Source organism: Rhamphochromis sp. 'chilingali', assembly GCF_963969265.1.
Source record: "Rhamphochromis sp. 'chilingali' genome assembly, chromosome: 20".
Taxonomy (NCBI): Eukaryota; Metazoa; Chordata; class Actinopteri; order Cichliformes; family Cichlidae; genus Rhamphochromis; species Rhamphochromis sp. 'chilingali'.
Window position 1 is genome coordinate 18538975 of NC_137947.1, and position 15700 is coordinate 18554674.

General features: G+C 39.3%; 1 protein-coding gene across 1 annotated transcript; it reads left to right on the forward strand.

Annotated features, from left to right (window-relative positions):
* The first annotated feature begins 481 nt into the window (after positions 1-481).
* Positions 482-8117, forward strand: prokr1b (prokineticin receptor 1b). The gene is made up of 3 exons (XM_080868228.1): positions 482-582; positions 1277-1933; positions 7381-8117. Exons 2-3 carry the CDS (start codon positions 1467-1469, stop codon positions 8084-8086), a joined length of 1173 nt encoding a protein of 390 aa, XP_080724354.1. The 5' UTR covers positions 482-582; positions 1277-1466; the 3' UTR covers positions 8087-8117.
* Positions 8118-15700: the final 7583 nt, after the last annotated feature.

A 15700-nucleotide genomic window follows, 5' to 3' on the forward strand; every position in this document is an offset into this window, starting at 1 on the left:
ATGCATGAGCTAACCCTTCCTCCCACGGGAGGAAAATCACGCATTTTGAGTGAGATTGAGTGAGATTCAGTCGGGAGTTAATCATCTGTATAAACCACAGTGTGGCGCGATGAACAACACAACACACAAAAGGTGAAGGGACTCTCTGTTCTGTATGGTGTGATGCCTAAAGCCTCACCGTATCTATTTTCTTTTTTAACCATTTAGTCTTATATTAAATGTTAGCTTAGCTAAACATCCTATCTATGCCAAGCTGCGCATTTTTGGACGTCTATTAAACTGGTAAACTTTCAGGTATAATTCACACATACATACACTGACACCCACCCCCTTTTTTCACTCCACCCGAAAGACGAGTGTGGTTTCCTCACTGCGCCTCCTCGTCAGATTTATCACTTGGAGCTGAGGAGAACCAGACGCAACTTTTCCTTGTGAAGAAGTGCCGAAGGACAGAGAAGCAGTCGTCACATCAGCACGCACAGTTTAATCAGTGAGCAGCAAAGCTGAGACCTTGCGTCTCCAGCGGCTGGATTGTCCGTTAACAACTACTTTCAGCTTGCGCTCACACCTCACTAAGAGCGGGTAATTAAACTTTGTTTATTTATTCTTTTATCCTAAACTTTAAAAACACGGAACATTTATCAATGTTTGCTGGTAAGTGCCTGAAATATTATTTCAATTTCACGCTGAATTTCATCTATATATTTCTGCTTTTTTCGGGGGGTCTCTTTTTTTTCCAATGACAGCAATAAGTAACGCTCCTATGAATTGATTTGCATGGTTCTTATTAGAAAAAAATTTTCATTCTACTTTTTTGTATCATTCTCCCTGCTTTCTCTCACATTATATTGTGCGCTGTTTTGGGTCAGTCGGGTTAATTGCATTGCACTAGCTTATCACTACAAATCCGTTTTTATCCTGTTAAAATGTGCCCTTTTTCCTGCGATGGGTTGCCATATTTAGTGTTTCTTACCTCATGTGCAGGGGCATTAAAGTGATAAATTTTGCAAGAAATAAAGGGCACTGTCATCAGGATTAGCCTTGTCTGTTATGTTGGTTTGCAGTAAAGTGACAAGGTCCTAATAAATTACATAAAATCACCGACTAGATGTCTTTACCCACACACATATTCATCAGGAAAAAATCAAAGACATGTCACACTTGCCAACACGATTAAGCTGAAACATTGCGATCATGTAATTTGTTGTGATCATATCTTGTTGCCATGAATGTGACCCTGCATGAGTAATGCTGAGTTGGGAAATGTCTTTTCCAGGTGAAGATGTCCTTTTGTTTCCAAAGAAGACGCAGCATGCTGAAATACTTTATCTTCACGCAAACATCTTAGCTCTGGAATGCATTATGTACCACAAAGTATGAACATTTAATACCTAATTTATTGGATCAAGTTGTTCTCAATTTAAAAACCAAACAAACCCAAAGAAAGAAGGATTTTCTGCTAAGATATGGGGGAGTCAAATATCAGCCTCGTGGTAGGACCTTCTAGAGAGATGCAGGAAAATGTCAGAGAAGGCAAGCTGGATCATTACATAGACAACTATGACATGGACTATGGCATCCCTCCAGATGAGATCCCCGATACCACACAGGGCCAAGCCTTCTTTGTTGCCACCATTGTTATCGGTGTGGTCCTTGTCTGCATCATGCTTGTTTGTGGATTGGGAAACTTCATATTCATTGCCACACTGACAAGATACAAAAAACTCAGAAATCTAACCAACCTGCTTATTGCTAATTTGGCCATCTCCGACTTCATTGTGGCAGTCGTTTGTTGCCCATTCTTGGTGGACTACTACGTGGTTAAGCAGCTTTCCTGGGATCATGGATTGGTGCTCTGTGCCTCTGTGAACTATCTCCGTACTGTGTCACTCTACGTGTCGACAAACGCATTGCTTGCCATTGCAGTTGACAGGTGAGTTTCTCAATCTTTTCATTTGTCTGTATGTCTGTGAGTGAGTCTGCATGGGTGTGCAATTAGATTCAGTTCTTTTTATTTGAAAAAAATATTTCATTTTTGTGTATAAAGTGTATAGAGATTATATAACTTGAAAAACTTTGAAAACTGTACACTGCTTTATTCAGCTGTAATGGGATATATGAAAACTCTGTGCAATTCTTTGTCTTTGTCTTTTGAACTTGAGGTCTTTACTTCACTTGAAAACAACATAGTATGTTTCTCTGAGTGATAGAGCCAAGAGGTTATGATGAGTGTTTGAATGCAGAGGTATCAACCCAAAAGAAAAATACAGATATGCTTAATAACAAAAAATGAGAGTCTTTATTGGGCTGTTTAAAGAAGTCTGCAAGCATAATCCAACAGGGAAAAAGCATAAATACAAAAACAAGGATCAGTAAGTTGCCTGAATCACACCAGTTGGTCCCTATTTGGAAGAGTAGCAGGTTTACTTTGAGCTCCTTGCAAATGACCAAGCTTCTCACCCTATATCTAAGGTAGAGTCAGCCACCCTTCACAGGAAGCATTTTTTTAGTTTTGCAACTGTGATCTTTTTCTTCCATTCACTAACCACAGCAAGTGACTATGGGTGATGGTGGAAATGTGGATGGACAGTTAATATACAGCTTTGCTTTCATGTTCTCTTCATTATCACAGACAGGTACAGCATCTACATTACTTCAGATGCTGCACCAATACATGTCTCATTCCCCTGCTCTCTCCTTTCTTCATTCTTGAACAAGGCCTCACGATACTTGAACTTCACTTTGGGCAGCAACTCATTCCCAACATGGAGTGGGCATGCAGCCTTTTTCTGCCAGAAAACCATGTCCTCAGATTTGGAGGTATTAGCTAGTTTAGTTTCACTTCTCAACCACCTCAATGTAAGCTGCAGGCCATCATTTGATGAAGCCAACAGAAAGACATAATTTGCAAAAGGCAGATATGAGATTCTAAGACTACCAAATCTGGCCATGTGAATCAGGTAGTCAAAGGCAGAGGCTTGGTCTCATCCCCAGTTGTTGAAACAGGTTCTTGGGATATGGAATGTTATTGCTGTGGTGGGGAAGTAACCTGAGCTAGTGATTGAGGTGTTACCACCGATATATTGCCATGCTTGCCTCAATGAGCAGCTTGGGTTCTGGAGCTAGTCTCCTGCAGAGAAGCTGAACTCTGGAGCTGTCCAGAGTGGGGAGGGCAATGAGCCAAGCCAGTATACTTATATCCCACCCTGCTCAGTGCAGTATTCCTCAGAGTTGCTTTCTTCTGCCTTTGGACAGGGGAACAGATCCCAGCTTTTGTTTGTGCTCACAAATCAAATGGCAGTTCAGAGACCTTGGCCATCTTGGAGCTCATAGGTGGGAGATCTTTATCTCATCTGTTGCAGAGGTGGGAAATCTTCACCTCTGGCAGAACTTGGGCAGCATTCTGATGTAGGCTAGGGACACTGTCTCAATGAATCATGTTCTGCTCCTCCACTGCAAGGAATTGTGGCTGTTGCTTCCTAGTGGCAATTCTCAAACCAAATTATGTGTCACGGCGAGTGAGAAGAGCCGTGTGGAAGAAATGAAGGAGGATCCAAGCGCAGGCAGTCGTGAAGGTGTGAAGGTGGTTTATTGAATAAATGGCAAAGGAAAAATGGCAAATGAAGACAAACTAAACTATACTGGAAAACAACTGAACTACAGCGCAGAAACCAGAACACGAACAAGAAGGAGGGCGAGCAGAGGCAGACAATGGTAGACAGCAGGGAACACATGGATGAAACCTGGTGAATACACAGACGGACCAGCACCTACAATGACAGAGGACACGACTTAAATACACACAGAAAAACACAGGGGAATTACACACAGGTGGTGGACACAGCTGGGAATAATCAACAAGACAAGACAGAGGTAAAACTGGACACACTCACATGAGACGCAGACCTTCACAATAAAACAGGAAACGAGAACACTACACCAAGACGCAGACCTGACACTGAGAGACAGACAGACAGAGAATGACACATGGAACCTGAACTAAACTAAACGTGAGATACAACCGAGAACAAATCCTTAACATGAATAAACAGAAACATAGAATTCTAATAATAATCATCATTATAATGATAATACTCATAGCGCCCAAAACCACAACAATCATCCAAAAATAAACTAACAATCAAAACTCAAAATACTGGGTCGAAACTGACCCAGAACTGTGACATTATGGAAGGAACTGTCAAGTTGAAGTAATGATCCTATTAAGTTTGGTTCGCTTGTTTAGCCCTTAAGGCAAAAGGAACACACATCTGGCATTTGCTGAAGAACTGTGGGAGGTGTTTGGAGAGGTCATGGTTTGGTCAGGCCTTTGGTTGGCTTCAAAATGATTCTGTCAAACCATCAGACAAGTCAAAACCCAGTTTCCTTTAGGATCTGGACATTGCGGGGGTACCCTGGTTGCCTCTGCAACATCAGGTAGATGGTGGGTTTCCACTTCAGGGGAATCACGTGCTTCAGACTTCCTGAGAAACACTTTGACCTCCTACAGGAGAGCAAAGTCCAACTGCTGGATTTAAGAGGAACAATGTTGTTCCCTCCCTAGCCATTAAACAGTAGACCACCCAGTCTATATGTGTTTTTTAGATCTGAAGAAGGCGTTCAGTGAGTATGTGTGTCATGTGGGTTGTGCTTTGACGGTATCAGGCACGTTGTTGCATGCTATTTGGTTCTTGACCAAACTGACAATTTGGTTAACATTATCAGATTGTCAGACCACCAAAATAAATGTCACAAAAAGCATATTGATAATTTTTCCCTGCGCACCAGGCATAGCGGAATTGACTCAGTATGTGCCCAGTATGCCTTTTTTGCTCTCTTCTGACCACTACTCATGCTAGGGTCATCTAGGTCGGAATTCTCTCCAGGACACAGGTCAGATTGACTACTTCTTCTTTTCAAATATTTATCCATTGCTATTGCTGCTTGTCTCACTCAAAGCATGGCTATTATTTAATTTCTTCTTCCTCTTCTTCTGTTTTACTGGCAGTTTGCAAACCATTTAATTAGAGCAGGTAGTTGTACTGCCCTCTAGTGGAAGAGAATGTAATTGTTCTGCCCGTTACTCAGGCCGGATGCAGCAGGTGTAACCAGATAATCTTCCACGGCACACCTATGTGCAGAGGTTGGGAAACACTGCTCTATATAGTATAGTCTTGTACCTTTGTGCAAAAGTTAACCATGGCTCAGATTTATTTTCAAGTGTTAGTACATTGTCAATAAGGAAAAAATATTTGTTCACTCTATCACTAGTGCTTTAAAGAGCACATTAGTAACATTGGTTAATTCATTTTTGACTGCTCATTATCTGAAGAAGCTCAGTATAAACAGATCCACTTAATATTCTGTTTAGCATGCAGCAGGTAGATATTCTGCTATGATGAATCTTTTTCATGTCCATCTCCATCTGTCCTACTGATATTATCTATTCAGTTTTCTGGCACATCATATGCATGCTATACTACAGCATACAAATGAAATGAGCAGGAAATACTTACATATCAAACATTCAACATTGGCTCAGCAGAAAGGTCATCCTACTAAAAAATGCATTTCAAAACATGAACATTTTTGACTAGTAGTCAAGTAGATCAGTCTCTCACTAGCAGTACTTTATCTTAAAGTAGATATCAATAGTATTTTCAGATAGCAATATATCTTCCTTGCATCATCAGCAGATGCCGTAAGTGACTAACTGGTGAACATAATAAAATATTTGGCAATGAAGGCACGAGATATGTTACATAGCAGCTGGAAAATTTTTAAGTAAAAAACAGGAGCCGTGCTTAAAGAAACTCAATATTCATCTTACTGGTATGATGATAAACTTGTTTCTAAATAATTGATAATTCTCATCCCTATAACATCTGAAAAATGATGTATATTAACTTCAGAGATATTTGTAACTCTCCACAGTCCCAAAAGGGCCATCTTTAAGTTAAATATAAGGTATTTGGTAAATGTTAGGTAAAGACCGTCTTCAAATGTAAAAAAGAATAACATGAAACATGGCAAGTGAGCATATCAGCAATATTATATTTGGTGAGTAAATAGGAAAGGACAAAAAAACCTCTCTGGAGGATGCAAAGTGTAGCCATTTCTGTCCCCTTCAGACTTATATGCTTGAGGGGCTTTTAAGAATACGCTATTAGGCCACAGGTGCAATCATTGTGAGTGCTCAATTAAACAGAAGCTGTTTAAAAGCCTTTTTTTATAGCAGATAATGAATTTGACGTGTGGGAAAGCACAGGTGTAAGAAATAAAAAATAATGACGAATGAATTTCATTTAGCTGCTTTTATTTCAGGGTTGCATTGTGGTGACTGTAGCTCATGACGTAGAGCAGGGCACCTACTAATCAGAAGGTTGTTGGTTTGATAACTGGCAGCTTAAGTCTGTTTGCCAAAGTATCACTGAGCAACATACTGAACCCCAAGTTGCTTTCCGATGTGTTCGTCAGAGTATGAATGTGTGTGGCTGTTAGATAGAAAGCATTTAGGTGTCCTGAATGGGTGAATGAGGCATGTTGTATGAAGTGGTCAAACAGGAAAGTGCCGTATAGGGACCGTTCCATTTGTGGTCCCTCAGTAGGTCAGAACACAACAGAACCATACTAAATGTCTCTTATTTTGTCGTATCAGAACAGCTGCAGTGAAAAGGTTTTTTTTTTTTCCATTTTCAGGTTAAAAAGGCCCTTGGAAATAACACAAACAGACACACACAAAATTTACCCATCCTTAAAACTATTGCAATATGATTACATACTTTAATTGGTGGTTGGCCTAAGGGAAGCTGGTGGCTCTGTTAAAGCCGTGGGGCCATATTGCCATCATGGTTTTTATCTACTTTTCCACTATGAGGGAAGGATCGCCGTTAATCAATACAAAGTTTCCCTGAAATCACCTTTAATGTATGATGCAACATTTCTGTGATGTAATAGTGGTCACCATACTGATAATGCTCTCGTTCACATCGGGGACAAGGGGTAGCATAATTTTTGGGTCTTCATCATCTGTTTGATGTAAAACCAGGGCTGTCATACATCAATATATAAGCATTTTTTATTTAAATGTGTAAATATTAAACTTTTAGCTGTGTCTAGAGGAATAATTATAATATAAATTATTTTTAAAAAGTAATTATTTGTAGCAATAAACATTTTACTGCCTCTGTCTTCCTTTACATATGGACATACATATTTCTTTTATCTGTGTTTCCATACTAAAATGACTTCTGCCAATATAATTTTATATTTTCATACAATTTTAGATATAATTCTTTGTAACTATGGCACTTCCATAACACTCAGATTGCTAAATATGCTGTTTAATATTGCATAACAGTTGTCTTGGTTTTCTTCCAGGTATATGGCCATAGTCCATCCTCTGAGGCCTCGTATGAAGTACCAAACTGCCTACTGTCTGATAACAGGAGTCTGGATTGTTCCCATTCTGATATCAATTCCCTCTGCCTATTTTGCCTCTGAGACCATGTACCCTCATGGAGGCGCCACCTCAAACACTCACAAAGTCTTTTGTGCCCAAATATGGCCTGTGGACCAGCAAGTGTACTACCAGTCATATTTCCTGTTTGTCTTTGCTGTGGAATTTGTTGGCCCTGTGATTGCCATGGTAATGTGTTATGCCCGAATTTCCCGCGAGCTGTGGTTCAAAAATGTCCCAGGTTTTCAGACAGAGCAAATACGGAAGAGGCTGCGCTGTCGCCGTAAGACAGTGATGGTCCTGATCGGAATCTTGACCGCATACATCCTGTGCTGGGCACCGTATTTTGGATTCACCATTCTGAGAGACTTCCACCCGACACTTATCTCCCGCCAGAAGAACTCACTGGTGGCTTTTTACATTATTGAGTGTATTGCCATGAGCAATAGCATGATAAATACCTTCTGTTTTGTTAGTGTCAAGAACAACACAGTTAAGTACCTGAAGAAGATTGTACTGTTGCGCTGGAAGTCAACTTATACCCCTAGTAAGACTGTCGAGGAGATGGATGTGAGAACTTCCTCCTTGCCAGTAACAGAGGAAATTGAATGCATTCACCTAAGGTGAAGAGAAAAATTGTCAAACTAAATATTACTGACATTTGGGTCTCTGTAGTAGACTGCTGAGATTTGGACATCAAATCTTGTGCTCAGATTATGGAAACTGTCCAAGCTTCACGAACCGCACGGAACCACTGAACTGACTACTGGGCCATTAGGCAGTTCCATATATATTCCAAATACCTACAGTATTTCTGCATTATGAGAATGTGATCGTTGTGCTGTTCATACTGTGGGTATTAACTGTGCATTGTAGATTATTGTCTCATCTGTATACACTATATTACACTGAAAACATGTGAATAATAGCTGCTGCTGCCCTAACTGGCCCATCCAAAATGCTTATCTTGGTATTACTTGTATAAGTTCTGAACAAAATCAAATAAGTGTTGACACCAATTTTAAAATACCAAATACCATTTTTACTGTGTGTATATATATATGTGTGTGTGTGTGTGTGTGTGTGTGTATAAGTGCACATTTTATAAATTCCATGAAATTACAAATTCCATGCCATTTAAGTATATCTAAGTATTGAACATTGAGCAAAGTTAATTTTAACAACTGAATAACCCAACAAAGACATATTTCCATGTCTGCTGAGTGTAAAGATACATTCTTTTCATCATTTCCGCTACAACAATCAATATATTGCATGCTTATTTGTAGAACAGTACATGTTATATTTCCTGATGGTAATAAACTATAAGAAACTGGAAACAAAGGCTATTTTTGTTTACCATGCTGCATTTTTTTCTATGTGTCCCTCAGTTGCCTGTGCTATTATTGAATGTATTCTTTATCACAGCGAAAGTTTTAAATATTAAAGATTGGAATACTTCACAGCTTGTTTTCATTTATAGACATAGAAGCAGTGAGGGGCTAAAAGACAATATCTTCCTTGGCAGCCTTCCAGCATCCAAGTAAATTTGTTTGATAGAGAATAAAGTTTAGTGAGATTTATTTTTGGTCATGTTGGTAACCACCACACTGACGCACAAGGGCTATAATGAATACTTAATGTGCTATTCCTCCAACTGTGAGAGTGAGACAAAGTACAAACCTTATACTCCCGTATATTTTCTGAGTTGGTATAAATAATGCATATGGGTACTTTTATCGGTCCTGTGGGTATGTAGAGATGTACAGTGAATGATACCAAGAAGAGCTGAAAAGTGTGAAATAGCCAGCACGGCTCCTTAAAAATTACATTTCCATGTAGCTAAATGTTATGTTATTATTTAAGTTTGTGACATTTAACAACAATAAGTGATTGATGTGTATTTGCTATTTTTGGCCTTTCTTTTCTACTGACATTTCTTGTAAAGGAAACAATCTGATATTAGATGGGGTGGAACTCGTCACCCTGGTAACCCTACTGTCTGTACATAAAAGATGGATGTAGCCTCTGTGATTTAACTCACTGCTTTGTGAAGTCATGTTTTGAAGGCTGGATTTGAGCATTTTTGCTGTTGGCATCTTGGATTTTTGTAGTAAATGTCACATTAGAATCTGATTGAGAAATCTGAGGATAATGTACACTCAAAGGGTAGTGACTTGTCAATCAAGATAACCATATCCTAAAGCATACCATGCTTTTTTTCTAAATAGACTTTATTTAAAAAGCTATCAGACTTTACAAAATTAAAGTATTATGTTAAATAAGAGTTGAAACAAGTGACTATAACCCAAAACACAGGAAAGTATCTGCTGATGTCATAAAAGAAAAACGTGGCATTGTGAAGTTATTTCTTTGAACTATGCTTTTTCACTCATTTTCCACCCAGTTCTTGAACCTGACCATTCTCAGGAATAAGTTCTTACTAGCAGCCTGTGTTAAAAACACATCATTTTCTCCCATTTCATTAGTAGAATATATGAAAAATAACAAAGATAACAAAGATAAAGAGTTTGACAGACATGAAATACTATTTTTAGAAGAAGGTCCCATTAAGTGACCACTCAGGATATCTCAGCATGGTGTGCAGTGTCCCTAAAAAATTGAGAAAAACAGACAAGTGGAGGACAATAGAAGAGGTGGGCGATCTAAAAATGACTATCTACAGCAGAGGGAGAGCCACTAAAAGCCACGACCTTAAGAAAAAGAAAAAAACAACAAAGACCAGACTAAGATCTGAGAGATGCATCTGACTCTTCAATTGATACATATACTGCTCACCAGAAACAGACAGTGGATGTTCTGTCATGGTTTGGAACTGTTTTTCACCCAGTGGTTGGGGATCTTGTCAAAACTGATGGAATTACAAACACAGAAAGTGCCATCAGCTACTGATCCACCATGCAATACCTTTTTTAAAGCTTCTGAAAGGCAAAGGCTTAATTTTAGTATAACAATGATATGACACATGGAGCCAGTGCAGTAAAAGCATGCCTAGATAGACAAACACACAATATAGTCTCCCCCAGAGCTTTGACCTCAACATTATTGGAGTAGTGTGTGATCATCTTGACAGAGAACAGAACAAAAGTCAGCATCCAAAGAAGTCATTCAGTAAGCTCAGAGAATTATTTCTGAAGACTTCTTAAAGAAATGATAAGAAAGCTTGCCTGAGCCAATTTAGGTAATATTGAAGAATCAAGTGGCCATTTTCAATGCTGATTTTCAAGCTTGTTTGAATTGTACAGATTCTGTTTTTGTCTTTTTTTTAGATGTCTTTGCACATTTCAATAAATTTTCCTTTCCCCTATTTTCCTAGCAAAATATGAAGAAATTAGTAGTCACTCAAAACTGCTGCATAGTGCTGTATACACATTCAGCCAGAAAAATCTTTTTCATACTGGTCATTACAAAGAACAGAAGTCTAAGGCATATCAACATTAGTTTCACCTTTCAGGCCTATGGGTGTTTTACATACAACCTAAACAAATAGTCGTGCTGCCTGGACCTATTATAACTATAGGACATATTTAATGTTTTCTGGCATTTCCATAATGGCATTTGTCCTACTTTATTACATACTGGGCACAGTACCTCTTGCACCTACAAGGATTTGTCAATATAAACCTGATTCCCAAGTTAATATTGACAAAGGTCGGTTGGCCACCTAACCTTGTATCCGTTGTCACCATCAGCAATGCACCTGGAAAAATGGCCGCTGATTAAAAGGCTTTTTAAATGTTGATAATGTCTGTGTCAAAATCACTGTGGTCACAAGAGCCACTCTATATGGGCAATTTCAGCTAAACATTACAAGGACAGTTAATCATTAAAGGATTTGCTCTTCTAAATAGCAAGCTATCTTTATAGTGTTGACCTTTAGGGGACCTTTAGTGTCCGTTGTAGATTAAGCTAGTGCATGTTAAATCTATTAAATATCATTCACTTTCATTTAAGCTCCTCTTTGGAAGAGACAGCAGTGTCAATTGCACAGTTATAAGAGATAAGTAAATGCTCTAAGTGTAATAGTCTACAAAACAAACTGCATGAACCAAAACAAGCTAAGCTAAGAAGTATTAGCAACTTTAGATCAACTGGGCCAAAAATAAATAAAGTGTGATTAGCACTCTTGCCTTACAGCAAGAAGGTCCTTAGAGGGAATCGTCTACTTTCTGGGGCCATGCTAAGTGGAGCTTGCCTGAATAGGCTCCCTGAGTGAGTTCTTCCTGAGTACTCTGGTTTCCTTCCCCAGTCCAAACTGAAATTAATGCGGACACATTTTCCTAAACAACTTTTTCCCCCCCATTTTCCATTCGGTCTTTCAGTACCCACTCACTTCCTTTAATTGCCCTATTTCCCAGTGTAAAGCATTTAAGTGAAAATATCTAAGCAAAAAGAATTCAACAACATGTCTTTAACCATTTACAGGGCACTCACTGAAATACTTGGAAATTCACATTTTACATCTTAGAGTTTAATTGGATAATGATGTCACTTATAGGTGACTTTTCGATGATTGGCTGGGAGAAATCAGTGTGGATAATCTCACAGAGACAGGGAGGGAGACCAGCTTGGGTGTCCACTGAAGGTACCCAAATACGGTTTCTCACCTGATAAACAGTTAAGCAGGGAATTGCTATTGTTTTCTTGAAAATCGTCTAATGACGAAATCATTCCTTTTCTCATTTTCTCTACCAAATGCATGCTAGTAAGATGGCTACTCATAACAAATTTAAATGAACCCATGGCAGTGGGCACAACAATGCCATCCGGCTATACTAATGCACGGAGACATTTTAACAGTATCGAAATCATTAGCCTGTAAAGCAGGAGCGGAGGTAAGAAGAGGTTCTATCTCTGGAACACATTTAATTTGAATCGCAAATACTGACCTTTTTTATTAACCACACTCCACAGCATGTGTCACACTTAGTCTGCACTGAGCTTAGTCATGCTCATTTTCATCATTTGGCCATTAGTTTCCTATTTACATCATGTGAAGATTGCTCACTTGCGCTGAATTTCTTGCTGGCTCTTGGTTGATGCTTGGAAATGTTTACTTTGCCATTATCAGGGTCCTTGCTTATTGTCTCCATCAGTCTCTGTGCTCGCTTCCCTGTGGGCAAAGTCTCACTTAGTGAAAATGTGTTATTTTTTCCCCCCTCAGTACCTCACTTTCCTGGAGAACCTGCTATTAGGCTTTACAAATAAACATTTTCAAAGAAATTATTTCATCCTCCGACTGACAGCTCAGCTTCTCATTGTTTGGCTTCCAATGTGGTACAGTGTTTACATGGCATTTGCCCATGGCATTGCTTTTCCATCTTTCCAAAGCTATTTATGTGTTTTCTATTCAAAAAAAGTAATAATATAATAGTTACATTATTCTGATATCTAAAATTGTCACCTGATGTGGCAATTTTCTACATGAGATTGTCCCACTATGAGGCACTATTGATATAAAACTAATACAAATATGTACAGAAAAGAGAATATGAGAATGTTTGAAATTTAAAAAAAAGAAGAAACACCCACTGGTTTTGCAAAATCCCTTTAATTAAAAACTAACCATTTATGTCACAAATTCACACAAATAAAAATTGGTTTGTTTAAAATATGGGGGTGTGCTAGTGCTGACCTTTTCTGATGAAAGGTTGTGGATGTTGCATCTCCTCTGCACCAGAATATTGAGATGCCTTTCTCTCTCTCTTTTTTTCTTGTTATCAAGTTATTGATGACGTACTTGTTGGGCTCAGCAAGCATCATTGGGGTTGGATGGAAAACCATGGTTCTGATAACAGAAATACAATAAAATAAATCTCCACCTTTATTTTTTCATTATACAAGTATTTTCACCTTTAAGGGACGTGCATGAACACAGCTGTTGTTCAGACATCATGTAGCATTCAGGTGTTGCTTGGTTTTTATCCCTGGGATTCATCTGGAATGAACTGCAGAGTTGTCTTTTTATTGTTTTTTTTTTCTTCTTCCCATCTATTATAACAGCAGGGTCCTCAGAATTTTTCAGACAATGAAATGGTGTTGTCCTCTGATAGAGCCCCCAGTGTTTTAATAAGATAACATTCATCCTTTTAAAATGAATGTTATGAAATGAATAAATGCATTTACCTTATTAGCCTAACAGATCACTTCACTCTTGGACTCACTTGTGACTTCTAGAGTTCTTTTAAAGTAGAATGGGAGTCAGAGCCTTATAGCTCCCAGTTTGGATTCAAAAGACAGACATCTTCTCTAGGCGTAACCCTTTGATCACGTGACCCTGAACCATCCCTCAGTTATGCTGCAATAGGCTTAGGCAGCTGGGGGACTTCCCATAATGCATTCAGTATTTCTTATTAAACTCTGTTTGTTTATACATCACCACTGTATTGAATCATTAGTTATCATCGTAATCTGGCTCTTTCTCCCATAGTTTGTCTTTTATCCCGCCACCCTCTGCTCTCTTCTCTGTCTCCTTACCCTCAGCTTATTGTGGTAGATAGCTTCCTGGTTTCTTCCTGTTAAAAGGAAGTTTCTACTTCCCACTGTCACCAGGCCCTTGCTCATCATAGGGGGTTGTGTGATTGTTAGGGTTTCTTTCTAATATTGTTGGTTTTACAATATAAAGCACCTAGAGGAAATTTGTTCTTGTGAATTTGTCACAGTCTGGAGGGCAGACCGTGGGGGATGTAGGAGAAAGGACCCAAAACGCAGACTTAATGGAATGAACAGTGGGTTTATTTACAGTGAGGTAATTGTACACCACACATTAAATCTCCAAAAGTGCTCCCTCGACTCCCGTGACGTGTCTTCTCCCAAGTGCTGGTATCCCGTGCTCTCTGCCCCTGTGCCTTCACACACCCCGTGTGTCTTGCAGTCCTGTGTTCCGCTGTCCTCCTGGGGAAAAACACAGACACAGCCGTTATGGCACCAACTCCGGCAGGCATACACTTTAACAACACTAGAAACACTGACATGGAGTCTAACTCAACGATCCTGCGCCGGAGGAAGCTCCATCGCTCTGTTAAGTAGCTCCCCCGACGATCCTGATCAGAAGCAGGTGTGTGGTAAGCTAGGCGTGACCAGCAGCTGGCAGGGCCACACCCATCAGGCCTGCAGGTGGCTGTCCTTCATCCTCCAGCCTCTCTCTCTCACACACACACACACACACACACACACACACACACACACACACACACACACACACACACACACACACACACACACACACAAGAGCACAGTGCAGCAAACATACATCCAATACACTAATAACAATAAAGGTCCACACTGTTCACGAACCCCGAGTCCCCGGCACCGGGTCCGTGACAGAATTGTTTTGAACTGGTGCTATATATCATGAATTGAATTGAATTATTATTATTGACAGCACTGGTAATATACTCCTAGGTAGCCTACGTTTGTCCTACTTACAGCAATAACTTTAAATGTGATAAAAATCATGGTTGAGTGAGTCAGGAAATTTACAGCAGTCATTTTTTCTTTTTTCTTTTTTTCTTTACTGTAGTAATCTTGAATGGCATACATTTATTTATACATTTACTGAACCAAATTTTTGCTTATATAACAAGAGATGGTCGTTTCTTTATAAAGCCCAGTGGTTGATACCATAACTGAGCACTTTCTACTCCTGCAAGCTGCCATCCTCTCAACTAGCTTACTTGCATTATAACATATAACAAAGTTTCATCAGTTCAATCAACATTGCTTTTGAAAAGTTACAACATTTTGTTTTCTTTCTTTCCCTTTTACATCTCTCAGTCAGCTTCTCGTTTTCTGTTAGACTGAAACCTGTCTGTCAGTACAGTTGTAATATTCCATCAGGATGTTGGGATGCATATAAATGTGTTATTTGTTGATCTCCTTTGGATAACACTGTGTGGCGCGGCGTGGTTCGCGATGCTGCGGCAGGTGCAATGGACGCACCAGCGTGGCATCTGCAATCACGCCTCGCTGGCTTAAAAGTCTGGATTTTGAGTTAACGTTGTTTTTATGTTGAGCTGGCAGCTGTGTGTGTCCAGCAACCGTCATTAATGAAATAAAAATGATCATGTTTACACACCGACTGAATTCTGCGTTGTTAGCTGTATTCCGGGTGTGCTGTCAGATTATTACAGATCACATTACAGACTTTGGTCACAAGGTGGTATGATTGTGAAAGATGGCAGTTACTCCCTCAAGACTTTGGTAAGCCACCTTTGTCTG

What these genes read in the sequence shown, in the direction of transcription:
- prokr1b (XM_080868228.1), top strand. Translation starts at nt 1,467, where the DNA reads ATGGGGGAGTCAAATATCAGCCTCGTGGTAGGACCTTCTAGAGAGATG. An exon ending in CTTGCCATTGCAGTTGACAG is followed by an intron (nt 1,934 to 7,380) that starts GTGAGTTTCTCA and finishes GTTTTCTTCCAG; the next exon opens with GTATATGGCCATAGTCCATC.